Below are 19,417 nucleotides of genomic sequence, written 5' to 3' on the forward strand. Positions count from 1 at the left end.
TTTGTGTCTCTCCACAGTGTTGTAACATCTCTGTATGCAGTACAGTAGGATTGTCTAATGTTCAATAGGAGACTGGGTGTATCAATATATGGCTATAGATTTTATTGTAGTTATTTTGCTATTTCTGACCACGGCATTTAGATACACCAAATTTGATCAAGAACATCTTATTTAATTCATTCTGTTAAATACAAGCAAGTACATCAATTCTTAACTTTCCTGCACAAAAGATAAGACTCTTGTGGCTACAAAAACATAAACACTTCATCAAATGGTTAAGCTTTTTGTTGTGGTACAAAGTACTTTAATATAGTACATATAAGCACAAATAATGTGACGGTTTGACCAGCAGGGGACAGCAAATCTCTAAAAGTCTCTAAGCATGTACCATATTACAGGGTTTTCTTGAATGATAAGAATTAAATGCCTTTCACTTCACCAAGCCAACTTTGGATTGAACTTATTTATCAAAAACATTACTCTTTTGTCAAAACACTGAATATTGAATATAAGTGCTCCATAAACTTTTATACTTTGCACTTTCTAGAGTATTTGAACTTGAAAAGTGAATTCAGTTGTCACAATACATGCATGCAAATAATGTCAGATCTCCAAATGTAAAGTGTATCACAGCTACCTTTATGATTATACATTTATATTTATTTATTCTTCACCAATATGTGAATGATAAACAGAAACGTTTAGCAATAAATATTTATTTGTATTTGATACTTTTGTCTGACAGATTATTTATTTATTTTTTATGACAGATTTAAATTGTATTGTATGCAATACAACCAAATATTTAAAGAACAAATATTATGCTTTTATAACATTCCAAAACATGTATGTATGATGTATAATAACTGTAATATTAGATCCTATAGGCTTCCTTATGACCTCTTATATAGAGAGATTTTTTAAAAGACATTTTTTATTACTTATTTTTCTATTTTATTTTACATTTACATATCCATTTATATAATGATGTCTTATTTGACATCATTTATATATCCATATATTATTTATTATATCCATTTATATAATGATGTCTTTTGGTATCTGTTGTGCTACTTATTTAGAATTTATTATTAGCATCTATAACCTTTGCTCTTTTTTATTATAATATATTGTGATATGTGAGCTACTGTGTCCAAGTCATTTCCCTTGTGACACCGACAGATTAAATTTGTCTAAGTCTTAATCTGTCTGTGTCACTATGTTTGGGTTCATTTGGACCCTTCATCTTTGGATTCCACACAAACCTCAGTGTGCACCAATCATCTGTCAGGCCCATCACTGCTGGACACATAATATCCCCACAACCTTAAGGAAAAGTTACACTTTTTACCTATTAAATGAAATTTATGTGAGAAAAAAACAACAAACAAACAAAAACAAAACATATGTGTATCCATAGTAGAGTTGTCAAAAGTATTGAAAATCAGATACTAATCAAAACTAATACTATCAAACTGGGAACTGTTTTGAGCAAATATTGATAATAATCAATACTGATCTTGAGCTCTATCAGAACAATAAGACCACATGGTATAAGCAACATTATTATTATGATTTTGGTTGAAAATGACATGTTTAAAACACAGCATATTTTGCATTATTACCGTGATATAGAAATCAATATCAAGTATCAACTGTATGTCTAAGTCTAGAAATGGAGTTTGAACTGTATCAGTGCACTTGAACTTTAAAGCTATTGTCTGTAATTAGCTGGTCAACATGGCCATGTTGTATTCTCACATATCACCACAAGATGTATCCACGTTACTGCTGTCTGATTACGGTTACTACCGTTTACTGGCCTACTTCAGTTTAAACTCATTTTTTAAAATGCCTGTAAAACCAGAGCTGTTCCATTTACACTGGAGCAGACTAGAAGAGGTGCTCATGCCACGGGGTAAAAATGTGCATTTGCCATGAAAAACAAACTCCGGCCTCTTTACCAGAGAGTCTTTTCTTCTGCTTTGCTGTGTGAAAGTGAAAATAAAAATGAGGGGAAGGGGGAACAGGTTTCACAAATGCCACAAATCAGACTTACAAATAGTAGCTTTTTTAATTTTTAGCTTACTGTAAATTCAACTACAGATCAACTCAAAATAACGGTACTTTCTTAATATTACTCTGTGGTCTTATACTAACCCTCAATCACACCTTTTGAAAAAAATTACATTGAGGGTATAAAACATACATACAAAGCATGTTAAAAATTGTTGGTACCCCTCTGGTAATGAAAGAAAAATCAATAATGGTCACTGAAATAACAGAAATAATAAATAAAAATGTCATGAAAAATAACCAATGAAAATCAGACACTTTTTGAATTGTTGATCAATATAATAATAATAATAATAATAAAAATAAAAATAAAAAAAACTAGTGAAACTGGCCTGGACAGAAATGATGGTTCCCCTAGAAAAGATTGGACAATAGGGACATGTTAAACTTCGGTGTGTCTCTAATCTGCATCACAGGTTCTTCAAACTTGTCCTCAGTCAGTCTGTCTGTTTAAAGGGCGACATGTGTCATTGTGCTGTTTGGAGACATGATGGACACAACATTGAACATGGACCAGAGAAAGAGAAGAAGAGAACTGTATCAGGAGACTAGAAAGAAAATGATAGACAAGCAGGATAAAGATAAAGACAATAAGACCATCTCCAAGCAGCTTGATGTTCCTGTGATTACAGTTACACATGTTCTTCACAAGTTTAAGGTCCACAGGACTGAAGCCAACCTCCCTGGACGCGGCTCCAAGAGGAAAAGTTATGAGAAATTGAAGAGATGGATCATACGAACGGTAACTAAAGAGCCCAGAACAACCTCCAAACAAATGAAATGTGAACTCGAAGGGCAAAGTACATGAGTGTCAGATCACACCATCCATCACTGTTTACGCCAAAGTGGACTTCATGTGAGGACACCACTGCTGAGAGCAAATCATAAAAAAAGTTAAACTGGAATTTGCCACAGTGCATATTGACAAGCCACAAAGCTTCTGGGAGAATGTTCTTTGGACAGATGAGACAAAACTGAAGCTCTTTGGCAAGACACATCAGCTCTATGTTCACAGACACAAAAATGAAGCAGACCAAGAAAAGAACACTGTCCCTACTGTGAAACACGGAGGAGGTTTGGTTTTGTTCTGGGGCTGTTTTGCTGCGTCTGGCTCAGGGTGTCTTGAATCTGTGCAAAAAACAAGGCAATCTCAAAACTATCGAGGTATTTTGGAATGAAACGTGTTGCCTAGTGTCAGAAAGCTTGGGCTTAGTCGTAGGTAGACCCAAAACACACAGCTAAAAACACACAAGAATGACTAAGAACAAAACATTCTGTCTAGTTGAAATTGCATTTACAGGACCATGTTTGCACCAAGATCAAAGGTTTTTCCAACACTAAATAAACAAATTAGAGAATCACTTACGAGAAATGGTCTTTATCAATTGAGTAAAGTACAAGGTTTGGATGTATTTGGCAGACCTGTGTGGAAACCCCCCCAGACAGCAGCTCTCTCTCAGTCTGGGGCCAAGGCAAGCAGTGGTCAACATGCTTCACTGGACCTTTCCCAGATTTTTGCTTCTCACTCTCTCAACTCTCCACTTCTGCAATGGACAGTAAGTTATTGTGTTTAAACTATAGGATGCAGTCATTTTAGTCTTTAATTAGTCCTGGTTTGGGCCTAGTTTGAGTTAGTTCCAGCTAGTGTTGTCCTTATACTAAAAAGGTTCATTTCTGTCCTGTGAATGTGACTTCAATACCTGCTCAGATGAGTATCTAGTTTCAATTCTAATTTTGGTATCGATTAGTATCTGATTTTTGATACTTTTGACCATCCTATTTCTGGCTTTAGACCCTATTTAGTTCCACTTTTGTCATACATACAAAGGGTCAGATTTAGCAACCCAGGTACAGAACGAAACAACACTGTACAAATAAGTACAAGTACAAATGTGTGTCCCTCTGCCGCTGCTCTGATGCTTGATGTTTCAAGAGTTTTATAGCTATATTTTTAAGTATGCCTATGATATTTGTGTGGGGACTGGCCGTGTTTATACACATATGTGCATAGATATGTGCACGCGGGGGTCTGAATGGTCAAAGGAGGGGGCAGAGAGATTTAGATGCCCTCCCTGGAAGAGTAAAAGGAGCAAGGGATACGTGGATCAGCGGCATGTAGAACAGAAGATTTGGCATGTAACACATCAGATACATATCAGGCACTGTTATTCTGCCAATTAAAGTCCACACAAAATATCCAAACTCTGCTTACCTGTGTGCACGGGCCTGGGTCTGACCTCTGTGAGTGTACAGGGCTGGCTCAGGATGGATACAGACATTATTGTGTTCTTTATACTGTTGAGAGCAAGAGCAAGAGCTCCCTATTACACAAAAATACATGGAATATTTTGAGTTCGGGTCAGGTTCGACCAGTAGGCTGTCGCACGCGGACTCAAGCCACTCTGTCATTCAGTGCGTAAAGACAAATGTAAAGTGTATATACTGCTTTTAACCCCAGTGCTTCATTAAACCAAAGCCTGGCTCTTGTGCTCCGTCTGAGGGAAGAGATTTCTTTCAGGTCTGGTCATTATTTCGTTTTGTCTGTGTTGGGTCACAGCCACAGACTGGTTTATAGAAGTCTATGGTCCAGGAAAGTGGATGCGCTCGTGCATGAGAACCTGTGGGTTCAAATGTATAATACTGTGGAGAATAATGAATCAAATAAACAGTTGCTCTTCGTGTTTTGGCTAACTTCCCCTTAAATGCTCAAATCCAAATGTAACTATTTTATATAGTGCATTTTCTCATGATTCTCGCACGATCGCAACCAATTTTTTTTCTAGCACTCATACAAGAGAGACACAAACTGCATATGTTTTTAGCTCCTATAGCAGTGTGGCCTATCCATTTCATGTGTAAACGCTTTGTAAATCTGGCCCTTGGAGTTGCAATTTTTTTTCTTGCAGCTAATCTTGAGTTTTTGGTTAAAGGTTTGTGGTTGTGGCTCCAAACCTGATTCGGGTTGACAGTGATGAGAAGATTTTCGTGCAGGCCACCGGAGTTACAGACACCATCCAAGTTACCGTGACGATAAGAGACTTCAAAACGGACACAAGACAACTGTTTGAGGGCTACACATCCCTCAGTGTGGCAAACAAACACCACACACTGGTACCCATCCGGGTGAGAGCATGCTTGTCATATCGGGTTTACAAAGAATAACAATATTTTGAAATGTCTAGAAACATTTTTTGCTGTGTTATTTATCTTTTAAAAGTTCTATATTATGCTAAATTGTGCATAATTGCTTTTTGCCATATTAGAATGTTGTTACTTCATCAAAACATGCCTGGAGTTGTGTTTTGTTCACACATGTTTGAGCAGTGATGGGATGAATACTACTGAAATGTATTTAGTTACAGAATACTGAATACCCAAATTAAATAGTATGTTGTAATGTATTCTGATCAATGTCCAATCACAGTACTGTATTCAGAATACTTAGAATACTTCTACATCAAGTTGCATTTAAATTATATTGTAAAAACTCAACATATTATTAAAAACATCTTCATATTTATGTTGTTGGGTTCTTTTTTCAGACCAAGAGTTTGTTTTCATACCTGACAGTTTGGACTGCTCACTAGCGTCTTCCTCAGAGTGGTCACGTGATGTTGCTGTGACGTGTCTGGTCAGCTGATTTATACAGGTTTTACAGGTAATCTGCAGTCCGACTTCCTCAGGACAGTATCCCGGGTATGTGACAGTAAAAAAGCCCCCTCGTCCCGGTTTATAATCCCGTGGGCACGTTTCTGTATTTCGATTGCCTCTTTAATCCAGCGACGATGTTTGTTTTCCTCTGTCCCAATGATGTTTGCTCCATCCCAAACCAGGACGAGGGGCTTTTTACTCTCACACACCTGGGATACCGTTCTGAGGAAGTGGGACTGCAGATGGCGCTGTCGTCCTGCCTCCACCGGTAGGAAGACAGCGCCAAAACTTGTTTAAATCATCTGACCAGACACGTCACAGCAACATCACATGACCACTCTGAGGTATGAAAACAAACTCTTGGTCTGAAAAAAGAAACTAATAACATAAATTATCAGAAGACAAAATGAACCTCGTCGGACTATCTTCATATTTGTTTCAATGTTTGTTATGCATCTCACTAACTGGAGAAAAAAAAAATCACACACAAAAATACCACAAAAACAGAGTTGTCTATTTTTTTTTTTGCTTAGAGACTAAATGCGTCATCAAATACTATAATGTATTTCTCAGTTTTTAAAAAACTAACCATATTCTGAATACAACCAAATGAAAAAGTAACTATACTGGAATACAGTTACTCAAAATTACTATTCAGAATACATATTCTCAGTGCATGTATTCACTTCCTTCCCAACTCTGTTTGAGTAATCCTTTATTATTAGTCCATCTACATCTACATACATAGTTTTCAAGTTAACAGCTACCTTTTCCCTTTGATTCAACAGAGACAGGCAATTTCAAAGCAGAAATGATCCAAATGATTCTAGTGAATATGTCAGTGGAACACTTCCTGTATTACTAAATGACATCACAAAGTGTTTTCTGTTTGAGAGAAGAAGTAAATGTGCGGGGTTTGTGTTAAACATGTGTGAATGAAACAAAACACATCTCCAGTTATGTTTTTGATAAAAAAACAAAAAACAAAATACATTACAACATTATATGGGCCCTTTAATCTATTGATCAATATTGTAATTACTGTGAAATTCCTAGCTTTAAGTTGGTCTGTCTTTTTTTAAATTACAGTTACCATCATCAACAAATATAAGGCGCAATGACAAAGAAAAGCAGTACGTAAATCTGGAGGTGAGGTTTGGCAATCTGCACACCGAAAAAAGAGCCATGTTGGTTTCTTTTCAAGCTGGATACATCTTTATTCAGACGGACAAACCCATTTACAGACCAGGGGAGACAGGTGAGAACTCTTTAAAGTGCATAATGCACATGCACATGCACGTCAGTATCCTGGTTATGATCAGGTTTTTTGAGTATCCCGGTTTCTTCATGGTGCATGTAAACACAGTACCCCGGTTTCAGTATCCTGGTCATGGCAGTATCCCAGTTATTAGAAATCGGGTTACTGTAGCTGGTTTATTCCGATAGTAACCGGGATACTGTGGCATGTAAACGCAGTATCCCGGTTACTGCAACATAAAGTTGAGTGCGCATGCTTCCAAAAGACACTTTCCAGTCTTTTCACCACAGCAGTAACAACATAAATAAATTGACCAACATAAATAAAGTGATCAACATAAATAAAGTGATCAACATAAATAAAGTGATCATACATGAGTGAAATAACTGTAAAATAAAGAGCTGCGCTAAACCTGCACATGTACAACCTGCGCTCATGTGACCTGCGCTCATGCGACCTGCGCTCATGCGACCTGCGCTCATGCGACCTGCGCTCATGCGACCTGCGCTCATGTGATCACTGAAAAGCTAAAACATGAACTATCTCCAATACGCAGTGTTGGGGAGTAACAGATTACATGTACCAGAGTTACGTAATCAGAGTACAAATTATGAGTAACTGTATTCAGTTACAGTTACTGTTTCAGTGAGTGGTAATTGGATTACAGTTACTTTGTTGAAATAAATGGATTACATGGCTGTTTTCACATTTTAGGCTATATACCTTTTTTTTTTTTTTTTTTTTTTTTGATAATTCCACTCATTGCCAGACACTAACCCAGGTCTAAAACCAGGTCTAAACTAGATGTAAACCAGGACTAAACCAGGTCTAAACCAGGTCTAAACCAGGACTAAACCAAGACTAAACCAGGACTAAACTAGGACTAAAACCAGGTCTAAACCATGTTGTGCGGACCATGTCTCCTCCTCTTCTATCAATAATATTTTTAATTTGGTTCAGTAAAGTCTGGACTTTTTTATTGACTTTTAACAGACAAAATGTCTTATGTGAAGATTTCCTCGTCTTTGCTTCTCTACAGCAAATCAAGTAATCCAAAGTATTCAGATTATGTTACTCACTTTAAGTAATTTAATGGATTACATTACAAACTACATTTTGGGGTATGTAATCTGTAATCTGTAGGGGAATACATTTCAAAAGTCACCTTCCCAACACTGCATATACGTTATACACACGGTACAGACTTACCATCTTTAGCGTCTCTTCTGTCACAAAAAGATCACACATAATCCACTGAGTCGTGTCATTTAGTCAAAAAGAAGCTGATCACAGAAGCACAAAGAAGCAGTTGTTTTTATCACCGCTAACAGTTTATGCTAATGACCCATGTGGTCTTAAGTTTCGTTTCTGTAAAATGTAAACAAATGTGATCAGAGCTGAATGATCTGATCATGTGGCTCTATAGAGGTTATGATTTATATGTTGTAAAGTTGAGTTTATTTATGCAGAAGATTTTAATGTGGGATTTAATTGTGGGATATCTCATAGCTCCGTACAGCTGGTTAAACCTCCCGAGCTTCCTCTGCTAAAGGAGCTCATGGTTTGTATTTTTCTTGGTTTATTAAATTGATTTAAGTTAATTTTTGGGGAAAGAAGGAAAGAAGGGTGTATCGGTGTCGGTAAATCTTTATTAGATCCGTGGTGAGGCGTCCTTTTCTTACTAGCTGTTTCTCCCTCTACATTATCTTAATGAGTCAGCTGGTGCATCAGCAAGATCACCTGATACAGCTTGAACACAACAAAACAAGACAAAACAAAAAGCCAATGTTGATGAATCAGCCTTTAAATGATGAAGACTTTAAATGAGAAATGCTTATAACATAACAATTCTCTAACATATACACACTCAATGACAGGCCTGACCGGTCATCTCACTCAAACATACCATGAAACCCAGTGAGAAATATAGATTTTACACATATCAGGACACAGGTACGTTCATTGATTATTGAGGACAGAATCATATTTCACAATTATTTCTTTATAGGAAAATTTGCTTTAAAGCTGCATTCTGTAATGTTTCTGGTGGAGGGTCCGTCAAATGCTTTTCTCCATGGAGATTAGCACTGGAGTATCATTAAGAAGTTGCCGATACGATTCATACCTCGAGACATAGGCCACGATACGATACATACCTCGAGACATAGGCCACGATACGATACATACCTCGATACGGTGAGCTTTCGATTTGATAGGATTCGATACAATATATTTCAAAGGGATTTGATACAGTTCAATAAAGAATAAAGGGTAAAGTGGCTGTGGCACTAAAAGTCTTTGTGAAACCACTTTTTGTGCAAAGTTCATATGAAACACAAACATTTTAATCCTCAAATCAATGAAAAGGTCAAACGTGCCGCATAAACGAGTTTCCTTCCTCTGAACAACAAAACTGTAGTGCTGTAACAAAATAATTTAGTAAAATATACCAAAACATACTCTTGGCGATATATCGATACAGCAGTCTACGATATCAATACTGTATCATCACATTAAACGATACGATATATCGAGATTTCAATATTTTTGCTCACCCCTAATCGAGACGTTATTGCTTTGTCTGGAATGTTTCACAGTATAGTATTAAACCTTTCTATCTTCATGGAGACCAAACCAAATCAATTTACAAATCAGATCTGTGGAGCGGAGACCTCGCTCACAGTCAGAATGCCCGTTTTTCTATATATTTTTGAGCAATAAAGCCACCAAGGTAGAGCAGTTTAACATCACACTGCGGAACATTCCAGGCAGATGATTTACATATCCATAGAAACAAGCAGGTGACGGACCTCCAACCGAAAAGTTACATAGTGCACCTTTAAGGGAGAGAATTTGTTATGGGTAGAACACAACATTTCATAAACAATCCCATCTTCAGTTCATACAATAAAGTTAGTGTGGCACAAAGACAGATGTACAAGGCAGCGGTGGCAAACCTGGGCTGTGAGCACGCACCAACAAGAGCAGAATTTGTAATAAAATAATTGGTTGAAGTGATAGATCTGTTACTGGGATGAACAGGGCACTGGATTACTGGGGACCACACACCCTCAGCCTACAGACGCAGTCAGCACTACACCTGCATTTTGAATGGAATAACATCAACTCAGTGCTATTTCCTGTCTGTTTCTACTTTTCTTTTTCACTTTTTTCCCACAAACTGCCACTTAACTTCTGTAAAACTATGAGAAATATAAACCACAAGTATTTACTGGCCCAAGTAGTAATAAGAAAAATCTGAAAACCTGCCATAGGCACAATACACAATGGGCCTCATTGTACTTAAGGCCTTCTTACGAACATTTTTGGCACTCAATCATTTTTTCTTAACTGAAAATGTTCTTCTGGAAAAACAAATCCAATGAACAGTCAGAAGCACTCGTGAGAAAAAAAATTCTACTGTCTTAGAATATTATTACTCTGATAATGCAAGTTCCTCCATGATTGTAAGTTGTATATTTTCTTAAATTATTTTCAATAAACATGTTACTATGTGATCCAATGACATTTATGAGTTGTTTTATAGAGCATGTGTCTACTGGGTCCATAGACTGTATAAAAGAAGTGGACTAAGCGAGTGTGACTTTGCTCCGCTCAAATGAGGCTCGTGATGCTCACGGTTAGGAGGACCCAATCTGGAGCCAGGCTTTATGTTATGAATAGGATTTTTTGACCGACAAAATAGTGAAAAAAAAAATTCAGGATGATGTAGAGCGGGTTAATACGAATATTTTAAGGCCAAAATGATGAGGCTCACAGCAGCAGGTACAGAGAGAGGAGCAACAAGCTCATAATGTAAGTCAATTGGAGCCAGGGTTAGAAGGACCCGGAAGAGCCTCCTGGCAAACGTTCTATTTGGCACGCGGCGACTAGCGAGTTAGCTACGTCCATTCATATATACGGTCTATGATTGGGTCGAACAGACTTTCTCCAGGCTGCAATGAGCCTCAGTCTGTCCCAGCCCCAGTGCCTCCATATGGGCCTCTGTCACAGCCCTGCGCATGATCACCGCGCTGGACTCAACACCTCTTCATCTCCCCTGACCCCCCATGACCAGAGCTCACTCTTGTACACCTCCACCCCAGCCCCTCTCCCTTGGTATTTACCACAGGTCCACAATAGTGGAAAGCATGATAAATATGATCAAAGCTGCGTTTCTGACTTAAATCTTCCCTCCTTGAGTGTGTTCATGTGAATTTGGATGTTTGAAATCACAGTTCACCTGACGTCCTCGTTCAGGCTCCCTCACACTTTCACACATCATAATGTCAAACCAATATTAGCCATATTTGGAAGTTAAGAGGGCGTTTCTAATGCATGTTAATTTTCTATGTAAATGAAATATAAATGTGCATGGAGGTGTTTGGAGCTGAGTGTTGGTGAATTCAGTGCAGTTGTCACTTAAGAAGGAATTGTTTTGTTAATCTGGAGCAGAGTTCTTTCAGCATCTTCTTAAAGTGGAAACATTTTAAAAAAAAAAGATTCATGAATGAAGCCCAGTGTTCTTTATGTAAAGCTACACCCTAACTGAACACTGAACACTGAAAATCTGTTTTTCTTTTCAGTCCGGATACGTGCATATGCCGCCTCCACGTCGTTCAAAGCCAGTGCTTCAAATGGCGTAGCTTTGGATATCAAGGTTGGTACTATTATAAACATTAAATAAACATTAAAGGTGCATTGCGGAACTTTTCTAGTGGAGAGTCTGTCACTTGCTTGTCTCCATGGAGATGTTAGTGCTTTCCCTGGAATGTTCCATGGTATGACATATCCATCTAGGATTTATTCATTGCAGTTGTTTTCTATTGCTCAAAAATAGAATAATTCTGTCTGTGAGTAGGAGAGAAGACTCTCCACAGATCTGACCTGTAAGATAATTTATAGTAGTCTCCCTTGAAAAGACGTATAATCTCTACCTTGAAACATTCTAGACTAAGCAATAACATCTCCATGAACAGAAGCAGGTGATGGACCCTCCACTAGAAAAGTTGTGCAATGCACCTTTAAAATGAACTGTAGAAATGGTCTGATTATGATGATCTCACACATTTATTTTGTATTTTTAAGAATTCAGACGGTGTTATTGTCGAATTGAAAAAGACCAAAATACCATATAATGGAATCTTACCTGAATCCTACACTATTCCTGAAATTGTGAAGCAAGTCTTTTTTACTCTTTAAAAGAAAGTGTAAATATTATTAACTATTGTACAGTGTTGACAACTTCTGTTTTCTTTGCAGTGAAGGAAAGTGGACTATAATAGCCAAATTTGATCACTGGCCTCAGAACAACTTCAATACCACCTTTGAAGTGAAAAAATATGGTATGTTAATTGGACTGTTACATTATTTGACATCACTGTTACTTAAACCTGGATAATTCTTAAAAAGGTGGGTATTTTTGTTTGATGGGGTATTAACTGCTGACACATAACATATTTAGATCAGTATGTTATCTACCTATGTTTTATAAGTGTCACTTTAGCTCATGAGCTCTGGGTAGTGACCGAAAGGACGAGATCGCGGATACAAGCACTCGAAATGAGTTTCCTCCGCAGGGTGTCTGAGCGCTCCCTTAGAGATAGAGTGAGGAGCTCAGTCACACAGGAGGAGCTCGGAGTAGAGCCGCTGCTCCTCCACATCGAGAGGAGCCAGTTGAGGTGGCTCGGGCATCTGTTCTGGATGCCTCCTGGGCATGTCCCACCGGGAGGAGGCCCCGGGGAAGACCCAGGACACGCTGGAGGGACTATGTCTCTCGGCTGGCCTGGGAACACCTCGGGGTCCCCCAGAGGAGCTGGAGGACGTGTCTGGGGTGAAGGAAGTCTGGGAGTTCCTGCTTAGGCTGCTGCCCCCGTGACCCGGCCCCGGATAAGCGGACGAAAATGGATGGATGGACTTTAGTTTTTGACACTCCCTGTGTTAAGTCACTCCCCCTTCAGAGCACTTTCACAACACAATCACCGTGCATCCCACTAATGAAACTGCTGCACAGTTCATCTGGTTTGTGAAGATGCCGTATACTGTTTTGTATGTTGCTTTTGTATATTTTTATAGAATTGTCAGGTGGGAGAATGGGGGACGTAGGCTTGTGGGTGGAGCATTGTACAGAATCTTACAGCTAAATGTAAGGAGGGTTTGAATAGGACCTGGGAGAGACCGCTAAATTACTCAAACATGCGTGGATGACATGTAAAACCTCTTCAGGCAGGCTTTTGACGAGGGAGCAATAATATAACATGGTAGAAAACTAAAAAACTAAATAAATAGTATAACATCCCCTCTTAAATAAAAAGTAAATAAGATTATAAATATGTGGAGCCAATCTCTAACAAATAATGAATAAAGGTTCAACATTTGTGGATCATAAGTTTGGATATTTCTGTCAAAAACAATGTATCTCCCATAAAGTTCTACAGAGTTGTTAAATGTTGTCACTTCCAGGTCCAACCTGAAACTTCACATCTGATTTCTTGCTGTGTTTTTGTTCCTTATTGTTTAAACAAGAGGCAATTACTTTTCAAAAGTGTCTGTTTAACCACACATTTTGATCAAATATGTAAACAGTAGTAGTCAGTGTTGGGGAGTAACAGATTACATGTACCAGAGTTACGTAATCAGAGTACAAATTATGTGTAACTGTATTCAGTTACAGTTACTGTTTCAGTGAGTGGTAATTGGATTACAGTTACTTTGTTGAAATAAATGGATTACATTGAGATATTTTCCTGTTTTCACATTTTGGGCTAAATCCCCCCATTTTTTTTTTTTTTTCCTGATAATTCCACTCATTCCTGGAAACTAAACCAGGTCTAAACCAGGACTAAAACCAGGACTAAAACCAGGTCTAAACCAGGACTAAAACAGGACTAAAACAGGACTATACCAGGACTAAAACAGGACTAAAAGCAGGTCTAAACTATATCTAAACTAGATCTAAACCAGGTCTAAAACTGGTCTAAAACCACGACTGAACCAGGACTAAAACAGGACTAAACCAGGACTAAACCAGGACCAAAACAGGACTAAAACAGGACTATACCAGGACTAAAACAGGACTAAAATCAGGTCTAAACTAGATCTAAACTAGATCTAAACCAGGTCTAAAACTGGTCTAAAACCACGACTGAACCAGGACTAAAACAGGACTATACCAGGACTATACCAGGACTAAAACAGGACTAAAAGCAGGTCTAAACTAGATCTAAACCAGGTCTAAACCAGGTCTAAACCAAGTCTAAAACCAGGACTAAACCAGGACTAAACCAGGACTAAAACAGGACTAAACCAGGATTTAACAGGACTGAACCATGTTGCGTGGACCGTGTCTCTTCTTCTATCAATAATATTTTTAATTTGGTTCAGTAAAGTCTGGGCTTTTTATTTTCTTTTAACAGATAAAACATCTTATGTTACGATTTCCTCGTCTTTGCTTCTCTACAGCAAATCAAGTAATCCAAAGTATTCAGATTACGTTACTCACTTTAAGTAATTTAATGGATTACATTACAAACTACATTTTGGGGTATGTAATCTGTAATCTGTAGGGGATTACATTTTAAAAGTCACCTTCCCAACACTGGTAGTAGTAATAATCTACCATAACACAGGATTATCAGTGTGTATGTCTCACTGTTCACTCTGAACTCTACAGGCCCCCTGACAGCTTTACTTCACTTAACTGAATATTCTTTAAAGGTGCACTATGTTACTTTTGGTTGGAGGTTCATCACCTGCTTGTTGCTATGGATATGTAAATGATCTGTCTGAAATGTTCCACAGTATGACAGCTCTACTTCACATTTATTCACTTACAGGTGCTTTTATCTCCCAGAAATAGCTAGAAAAACAGACATTCTGACTGTGAGCGGGGTCGCCTCTCCACAGATCTGACCTGTGGTTTGGTCTCCATGGAGATAGAAATGTTTAATGCCATACTGTGAAACATTCCAGACAAAGCAATGACGTCTCCATGAAGAAAACCATTTGACGGACCCTCCACCGGAAAAGTTACACAATGCACCTTTATGTTTGATTTGAATCTACTGATTTTTATTTCTTAACTCAGTGCTCCCTGCCTTTAATCTCACTGTCACGCCCACAAAACCGTACCTGAATGTGGATGACACTCAAGTGATTGTGGACATCAGTGCAAGGTTTGTCAATCAAAACTGTTTCTTAAAATGCACTATGGAACTTTTCTGGTCTATGGTCTGTCACATGCTTGTCTCCATGGGGATACAGTTTCCTTGCCCGGAATGTTCCACTTTATGGTATTAAGGAGGCCCCTCATTCATAGTTAGAATGCATGTTTTTCAATGTTTTTTAAGCAATAAAAATACAAGTAAATGCAGTGTTGGGGAGTAACAGATTACATGTACTGGAGTTATGTAATCAGAGTACAAATTATGAGTAACTGTATTCAGTTACAGTTACTGTTTCAGTGAGAGGTAATTGGATTACAGTTACTTGGTTGAAATAAATGGATTACATTGCGGTATTTTCCTGTTTTCACATTTTGGGCTATTCCCTTTTTTGTTGTTTTTTTTTTGTTTATTTTTTGTTTGGTAATTCCACTCATTGATGGACACTAAACCAGGTCTAAATCAGTTCCAAACCAGGTCTAAACCAGGTCTAAACCAGTTCCAAACCAGGTCTAAACCAGGTCTAAACCAGGACTAAAACCAGGACTAAAACCAGGACTAAAACCAGGACTAAAACCAGGTCTAAAACCAGGTCTAAATCAAGATTTAACAGGACTAAACCATGCATTCTATCAATAATATTTTTAATACCGTTAAGTAAAGTCTGGGCTTTTTTATTGTCTTTTAGCAGAAAAAACATCTTATGTTACAATATCCTCGTCTTTGCTTCTCTACAGCAAATCAAGTAATCCAAAGTATTCAGATTACATTACTCACTTTAAATAATTTAATGGATTACGTTATAAACTACATTTTGGGGTATGTAATCTGTAATCTGTAGGGGAATACATTTTAAAAGTCACCTTCCCAACACTGAGTAAATATAATAAAGATATACAGTAACAGTGCCATACTGTGGGACACACTAAGCAACGCAATGGTGACAAGCAAATGACAGACCCCTCACCTGAAAAGTTACAGAGTACACTTGTAATAATCTAATAAGAACAGAACAGTGTGATTATTGTGATGTAATGTGATGCTTTCTTGCATTTGTATTTAAGATATCTTTATGGTGAACCTGTTATTGGAACTGCATATGTGGTCTATGGACTGAAAAACGGTCAAAAGATCATGAGGGCTCCCAAAGTGAAGCAAATGAAACTGGTAAGGCAATATTCACTGAAACAATACACAGTATCCAATATTTCAACTCCCAAACCTTAAAATGAAATACACTATCCTCCTTGTTCAAAGCCTGATCTCATCAAATTTCTGAAGCTAAACATGTTGGGGCCTGGTTAGTACTTGGATGGGAGACCGTTGGGAGTACCAAGTGTGTGTGTGTGTGTGTGTGTGTGTGTGTGTGTCTCTGTGTGTGTGTGTGTGTGTGTGCGTGTTGTATCGTGTGTGTGTCTGTGTGTGCATGTGTATGTGTTGTATGTATGTGTGTGTGTCTGTGTCGTGTGTGTGTGTGTGTGTGTGTGTGTGTGTGTGTGTGTGTGTGTGTGTGTGTGTGTATGTATGTGTGTGTGTCTGTCTGTGTGTGTGTGTGTGTGTGTGTGTGTGTGTGTGTGTGTGTGTGTGTGTGTGTGTGTGTGTGTGTGTGTGTGTGTGTGTTTGTATGTATGTATGTATGTGTATGTATGTGTATGTATGTGTGTGTGTGTGTGTGTGTGTGTGTGTGTTGGTGGTGGGGGGAGCGGTCGATCGGTCAATGGTGCAGATTAACAGTCCCACTTCCATCAGTCTGCCCAGAGTAGTTGTAATCCCACCACCACCGAGTGTGGAGTAAATGTGTAAAAGTGACTAAGTTATTGTGCAAGTGCCCTTCCATTTACTTACTTTATTTATTTACTTATTCTTGTTTGTAGGAGGGAAACAAAGAAACTCTTATACTCACCATGGATGAAATCAAACAGGCTTGTGAAGTGCAGTCTGGCAGTGTGAAGTCGGATTGCTCTGTCACATCTCTGGTGGACAAATATGTGTACCTCAAAGTCACAGTGCTCACAGCATCAGGTAAAGTGAGGTGCAAATCCCATTCAAACATGCTGAAAAGACACATGAAGAACCAGGCCTCCAAAGTAAAGTCCCACTTTTTCATTCATGTTAAACTATGATCGTGATCATTCTGGGGGAAAGTGAGAAGTGTAGTCTGTTTCTTGTGTAAAGCTTTAACTTGTGGAGTGGACTTCCTCCTCTCTTCTGCACTGCTGAACCTTGTGCTTTTCTTACAGGTGGTGACCTGGTTGAGGTCGAGTTAAGCAACATTAAAATAGTGAATTCACCTTATGTCTTAGAACTAAAAGACATGCAAAAGTACTTCAAACCTGGCCTGCCCTTATATTTTGCAGTAAGATTTTTGTTTTGCACTTTCTGCTTATGTTAAGTCCACATAGTTAAGCTAAACAGAGTCAAAATGATCTCTGGTTAATTCATGCTCAGTGAAGTGTGATTATTCAATTCAATTTATTTTCGTAAAACCCAAAATCACAACAGCAGTTGCCTCTTAGGCCTTATGGTCTTAGTAGACTAAGAACAAGTTAAAAGCAACACTATGTAACTTTCTGCAAGTGGCACGTCACAATTCCATGGATATACGAAGTTAAAACCATATTTGAGAACATTCTAGATACCGGTATACACCGGTATATCAGATTTGTGGAGGTGCAAGCCCAGTCACAATAAGATGTGTATCTTATCTTATGTCTATTTTTGGATAAAAAGGTACAAGCTTCAAGGTAGACAGCATTTTAATTTCTCTCCGCTTCCATCCCACATCTCTAAACTGGATTTGTAGGACTTTAGTGTAAATCATGTTTAGTACAGATGCAGTCAGAAGTGTCCTGTTTCTCTTTCAGATCCATGTGACTCATCACGATGGAAGTCCAGTCCACAACATCAACCTGAGGGTCAACCTGCACGACCAACCTCTGACCAGCCACTATGGGATCGCCGCAGTGTCCATCAACATGCCCAAAGAGATCAGCCCCCAGACAATCATTGTAAATATCAGACACATTGGCTTTTGTGCTGTGGTCATAGACTTTATCCACCGTGGATCTTTTAAAATAACTGGCTATTGCTAGGTCAGACCTGTTGTGAGTTGGACTAGTGGCCATTCATTGGTATCACAGCAAAAAAGAAATCCTCACCAGCCCCATGATCCCTTTTTATTTCACTATTCTGTCCATAAATCCAGATATGAACATTAATAACAGACCAGTGAGGAGTCATCTTTCCCTGAGGTCGTACCCTCGAGTGTTAGTAACAGGTTGGAGTGACAGTGTTGCTAAGCACACACCTCCTGCCAAACAAGTGGTGCAGCCTGGATGGACGTTATCTTCAACATTGTGCTTCTGATCGACTTTTTAGTTGCACAGCCAGATTTCCAAAGATGAAACTTGGCTCCAAATGAGCTGCTATAACTACTAACCCTGACTTTCTGCAACCAAACGCTATGAGTGATGTCACACTCCTTCAGTCCACTTCTGTACATTAAATACATATGTACTGCTTGCTATGCTCTGCTTTCTCTCTCAAGGTAACTACGGACAAAACAGATCTAAGTGCAGAGAAACAGGCTAAAATACAAGTGACAGTGGATCCTTACAGACCTGCACGTCCATGGCAACCGAACTACCTGTTCATCGACTCTAAAGCCCAAGAAATCAAAATGAGAGAACTATCCCTGGTTCTGAACATCAAGTCTGAAAGCTCCATTCAAGAAGTCACATATCTGGTGAGAAAATATAATTTATTTAGTATTTAGTTTAATTAGCATTGTCAGTAACAGTGACAGTACAAACTAAGAACTGTTATAAATATATTTATTTATAAACTAAAATAGGAGTGTGCATTAAAAATAAGGCCAATAAATAGACGTTGACAGAATATTAGTAAGCATTAAACAATGAGGAGCCATACATTATGCAGTTTTAACGTATGACTGCAGTCTGCAGTCTGCCCTGGTCTGCCCTGGTCTGCCCTGGTCTGCCCTGGTCTGCCCTGGTCTGCCCTGGTCTGCCCTGGTCTGGTCTTAGTTTGAGCCCAAGACTGAAATGCATTTCTCCACTAAAGAATTGACATTACCATCATGATCTTTGCTTCAGCCTAGCTTGATCTGATCTAAAATCATTAATTTAAGTGCTGTTAAACTAAAATAAAAACCATGTATTTCATCAATTGACTAAAATTTCATCAGAAAACAGCCTTTATTTTGAAGTATCAATGTATTTGCAAGAGAATCAGTACTTTTCAATCCCCA

The 19,417-nt window shown here is 38.4% G+C and overlaps 1 protein-coding gene across 1 annotated transcript in view; it reads left to right on the top strand.

Moving 5' to 3' along the window:
- Positions 1-3,469: 3,469 nt before the first annotated feature.
- Positions 3,470-19,417, top strand: part of LOC110156280 (complement C3-like) — a 50,396-nt gene continuing 34,448 nt past the window's right edge. Inside the window, exons 1-12 of the mRNA XM_055148066.1 lie at positions 3,470-3,632; positions 5,007-5,199; positions 6,817-6,985; positions 11,572-11,645; positions 12,074-12,165; positions 12,248-12,330; positions 15,072-15,159; positions 16,212-16,314; positions 17,022-17,169; positions 17,388-17,503; positions 18,012-18,155; positions 18,695-18,892. Of these exons, the coding sequence (XP_055004041.1) occupies positions 3,484-3,632; positions 5,007-5,199; positions 6,817-6,985; positions 11,572-11,645; positions 12,074-12,165; positions 12,248-12,330; positions 15,072-15,159; positions 16,212-16,314; positions 17,022-17,169; positions 17,388-17,503; positions 18,012-18,155; positions 18,695-18,892 (1,557 nt within the window). The 5' untranslated portion in view covers positions 3,470-3,483. The remainder of the gene's footprint in view (positions 3,633-5,006; positions 5,200-6,816; positions 6,986-11,571; positions 11,646-12,073; positions 12,166-12,247; positions 12,331-15,071; positions 15,160-16,211; positions 16,315-17,021; positions 17,170-17,387; positions 17,504-18,011; positions 18,156-18,694; positions 18,893-19,417) is intronic.

This window comes from Boleophthalmus pectinirostris, unplaced genomic scaffold (assembly GCF_026225935.1).
Source record: "Boleophthalmus pectinirostris isolate CB_2022bp ecotype Guang Dong unplaced genomic scaffold, ASM2622593v1 HiC_scaffold_9, whole genome shotgun sequence".
Classification (NCBI taxonomy): Eukaryota; Metazoa; Chordata; class Actinopteri; order Gobiiformes; family Gobiidae; genus Boleophthalmus; species Boleophthalmus pectinirostris.